This window comes from Limulus polyphemus, unplaced genomic scaffold (assembly GCF_000517525.1).
Source record: "Limulus polyphemus unplaced genomic scaffold, Limulus_polyphemus-2.1.2 Scaffold315, whole genome shotgun sequence".
Lineage (NCBI taxonomy): Eukaryota > Metazoa > Arthropoda > Merostomata > Xiphosura > Limulidae > Limulus > Limulus polyphemus.
In genome coordinates this window covers 571849-576732 of record NW_013665925.1, presented here as the reverse complement: position 1 = coordinate 576732, position 4884 = coordinate 571849, and the positions used below count along the sequence as shown (strand labels likewise).

At 32.4% G+C, this 4884-nt stretch overlaps 1 protein-coding gene across 1 annotated transcript in view; it reads right to left on the bottom strand.

The window, feature by feature from the left end:
* The window catches only part of LOC106457308 (long-chain-fatty-acid--CoA ligase 3-like), a 29613-nt gene that overhangs the window by 23193 nt on the left and 1536 nt on the right, over positions 1-4884 (bottom strand). Inside the window, exons 2-3 of the mRNA XM_022383181.1 lie at positions 3694-3900; positions 1058-1235 (exon numbers count right to left, since the gene is read on the bottom strand). Coding sequence (XP_022238889.1) covers positions 1058-1235; positions 3694-3900 — 385 coding nt within the window. The remainder of the gene's footprint in view (positions 1-1057; positions 1236-3693; positions 3901-4884) is intronic.

Here is a 4884-nt window from a genome sequence, read left to right as displayed (position 1 = left end):
CACGTTTAGATTGAATAGTAATTTATAATCAGTCACAAGAACGTCGAATCTGAATCACTTGAAAAAAACACGGGGGTGCTTAACTTTTTTCCAGGTGTATATATGATAAAACAACTACTTCTCATTTGTTATCGCCTTTTAATAATGTTACAAGTATAATTTCTGTAGACACTTCCTTTGAAAATTATGTCTAACTTATAAATATTGGTATGATTATGTTCTTACTTTGTATCTTAAAAAGTACTTGATTTTTATCTAGATATATATATTATAATATAGAATCTAAAATATAACACAATATCCAAAATTACATATACATTGGTGACAAATATACCAGGATAAAGACTCACTGTTTAAAACATAGCAGGAGCTTTAGAATTTTGCAACTGTTAAAGTTTTATAAAATGTGCCATAAAAGTTTATTTATAAATTATATTGAAGTTCATTCTGATATTCTAATGGTTCGAATATTCATATCAAACTTATTTTTCATTCATAAAATATGCAAAGAAATTTCATGAAGAAAAAATACATTCTTGCATAATGAGAAAAGTATTTCTAATTAAACATGGCCAGATAACAGTGCACACTAGTCAATAATACATATACTTTAAATTGTGTGAGTTTCAACTTAAAAGAATAATTTTGTATGCTGTTAAAAGTGTTAGACCAGCTTCTATTCTAGAATTTCAAAAAGGAGCAGCAGTTACTTTTTTTCAAAAAAAAAAGGGTTAGGACCTAAAAATTCAAACAAGAACTATACATTTTTTAATCTGATTTAATGTTCTAAATCTTAGTGATGGTATAGATTATATGTAATTTAATCACACAGCTTGGAAACACATTTATTAGATATTCAAAAAGCTGGAACTGTTTCATGGCTATTTTTTCAAAGAACTGAGAAAAAAAAAAAACACTTATGAATGTACATTCATAGAGCATTTTAATTTCTACTTAACAGACCAATGTAGGTCCCAAGTAGTTTTGTCTTTCTTGTTTCTAGCCAACATCATCTTCCTTTCTTTTCCATAAAGCAGTTAAATATATATATATATACCTGGAATGTTGAAGCGAAGGCAAGCCTGTGCTGTTATCATCCATTCCACACGTGTTTCAGCAAAGATAACAACATTTTGTCTGGGCCGAAGGCCTACTGCCATAAGTCCTCTACCTATGAGCTCCACCTTTTTGTCAGTTTCTTCATAAGTCATCCACTTATAATCTCCTAGGATTAACTGTGTGAACAACATTTGTTGCTGACATTTATGATCAGGATATTAAACAAAAGAAGGCTTAAGTATACATATTAATATCGTCATAGATCATATACAAAGAAAATAAAATCCAATTATAAGAGATTTTGAAAAATTGTTAGTATGTAATTAACACAAATAATCTCATGCAATTTTATCAAGTTTTGTTTAAAGGAAATAAATTAGCAATTCTAAAACCTCTTTCATTTGAAGAATGCTGTCTCAAAAGAAATACAAAAACATTCTGAACTTCAGCCAGAAATATTATTTTAAACTTTCCAGCAATACAGAAGTATTAAGAAAAAATCTTATAATGCCAGAAATGCAAAGATTTTTATCAATTTCTGGCTGGCTGAAAACATGCAAAATTAAAATAAATTAACTGCACTTTTTTGTTGACTGAATCCCAGTTTAAGACAATTGGTCAGTAGACATTACATAGTCCCCATTTGCATTTCCAAGTATCTTAAATTGACCTCAACTTATAGGTTCATTACACTCATTCAGTGCATAGTAGTTTTTAGAACTTTAATGGACTGCAATCGCCTATTGAGTGAAAAGAGGACAACGTTTCGGCTTCAATATTGAGGCCTTCTTCAGGTCACCGTAGGAACTTGTGTAAAGTCTTATGAAAGGTAAGCAAGGCCTTGTGGTAAAGCTCAGGCTGTGAGGTGAAGCAAGGGTGATGATTGGAGAGTGTTGTCCGTGGAACTGGGACGTCATCATTTTATTTGCAGAGTTTGTTAAAAATGGATATCCAAAGGTCATGGATGTACACGCCGTTGTCTCTGTAAAGTTCAGGTTGGTGAAGTTTGATGTAAATAGCTTCTTTGATATTTCTTTCTTTCTTTCTTTCCAGTGGTGAGTTTTGTCTAAAATTTTATGTTTATCCCATTATATGTTATGTCTTGTTTTATAGTTATGTTCAGCCAACTTATCTGGATGTGTTAGTATAGCAGCATCTTTATGTTCTTTTACTCTTCATTCTATGGTCGGACCAGTTTCTTCAATGTAAGTATTGCCACACGAACATGATACTTCATAGACAAGTTTTTTTTTTGTTTAGATTTGTTGTTTGATTGTTTCACTTTGATGAGGGTGTTTCAAAGACATTTTCCTGATTTGAAATAAACTTTAACATTGAATTTTTGACAAATCCTTTTAAGTTTTTCGCTTAACTTGAGAATGTAGGGTAAAGAAATGATCAATTTACGTTGGACTTGTTGTGATCATTGTTTTATACTTTTGTTCTTCTTGGCAGTAGATATAAAACTGGAAGGGTATCCATTGTTTTTGAAAACTTTCTCTAGGAAGGTTAGTACTTTTTTAATATGGTCTTTGTCACAAATCTTTCTGGCTCTGTCAAACATGTTTGATATAATTCTGCCTGAGCTTTACCACAAGGATGCACTTACCTTTCATAAGACTTTACATGAGTTCCTACAGTGACCTGAAGAAGGCCTCAGTATTGAAGCTGAAATGTCATGCTCTTTTCACTTAACAGGCAGTTGCAGTCCATTAAAAACCTACTGTGTTTACTCTGCCTAAGATTTCACTTAAACATCATTCAGTATACGTTTCTTAAAGCTGGAAAAATGACAAGGATCTTAAGTTTGCATGTTCCCCTTTTTTGTGAACTGTTAACCTCCTATTGGTGAATCCATAATAACCCAGAGAATATTTAGGAGATTTATATTCGTATCAACATCAGAAGTTTTGAAATTAGATATTTGTTCTGTATACCTGAAGAACTGCTGTAATCTGCATACAGACTTGAAAACACATCTCAATACGAGTTGAGGGTATACATGATGGCAATTTGCATAACTGGTTTCTAATCAAAATGACCTGTTTATCTAACTAAGGAAATGTTTTGTTTAGCAACCTTCCAATTAGATTGTGTAATAGACTTGAATAACGTGATTTTTTTATACACCCGTCCTTATGTTATTTCATTATAGCAAAAGTTTGAAGCTAACTTCCCATTTAGAGCTAGTATTTTTGTTTTTACCTTACATTTTAAACATGTCAATATTAAACCCAAGTTTACACAAAGAACTAAAACCCAAACCATATCCAGCTCCCCAAGGCATTTCTGTTCACTGCTACACACTTCAACCCCTTATTCCAGACACCAAATCTGTTTACATGTGATGTTATAATCAAATTGTGTCATCTGTCTATATGATAATATTCTTTATACCCACATAGTATATTAAATACTTCTCTTTTCTGAAAAAAACATTTTATTAGAAAATTATTTAAAATTGTTTTCAAAAAACTACAATAAACCTTAATTCTTTGCGTATCTAGATTGTTAATGAAATTTGATCCCACATTATGAATATTCTTATTTGACTTTAAGGGACAAACTTTCAGTACTTAGTTTTTAAATTTAGATCTGCAACACAAATATTAGTTTATGGTATTATTAACAAACCTTTTTGAAAACTTTCCCATCTTTTTGGACTTCTTCCTCTGATCCTCTCACTTCTCTGGTGCCAAAGCATTTAGTTGTTCCAAAACGTTTAACAGAGGAACGAAACAGTTGGTCTACTGTCTTTATTCCTTGGAGAGGAGGTTCTGTATTATCATCATCAACCCTGACCAATGGGCTAAATACATTTCCAGGTGTCTGATATTTACCCTAAGCGACAGATACATTATAAACACGTCATTAAAATAAAAAGTACAATTTCTTATAACTTATTACACTTTACAACTTAGCCAGTTATCTTTGAGTAGATATCCACTTGAATGTATTTTAAACAACTTATGTCTAATACTATTCTTCCATAAATGATTAGTCTACTATTTGAAAACTATTTCTTGATAGGCACAATGTTTCATTTATAGTCTCCAATATCTTAACCATGTCTAGGTATACTCACTGGCAAAAAATTATAAAATCCACCTAACACTGAGCTGAACCACATCTGGCCTTAATTACAGTGGCAACATTATGTGGCATTATTTCCACATGCTAGTAAAATAGGTCCGGTGGTGTTTAGTACCAATTCTCCAAGAGGGCCGAGTATAGTTTCACCAAAAAAATAAAATAAAAAATGATGGCAGCAGACAGTACTCAATGAAATGTTTCAATAAATCCCAAAAATGCTTGAATGGATTGATATCCATAAATGACACAGGCCTCATGGATAGTGCCATTGTCTGTTTGTTTGTGTTTGCACAAAGCCACAGTAGGCTATCTGCTGTATCCACTATGGGAAATTGAACCCTGGATTTGTGGAAAGCAAGTCTTTAAACTTACAGTTGACCCAACGGGGAAAAACAGTGGCATTGTCATTTTGAAACATCCCATTATTATTTGGATACATAAGCAGCATAAGAAAAGGTGAACATAGTTGCCTATGATTTATAGATACTCTTGAGATATCACCTGACCCTCCAATGGGACGAGAGATCCTAAACCATGCCAGCCAAACATTGCCCCAGACCTTTATACCACTTCCAGCAGCCTTCAATGTTGACATGATGCATTCATATGGTTCAATCATTCATAAGGTTACCACTATACAAAAACATTTCCATTTGTTCAAAACAGTATGAAACAAGTTTTTTTGGACCATTTGATTTTCCTCCATTGGTCTAGAACAGTGGTTGGCAACCT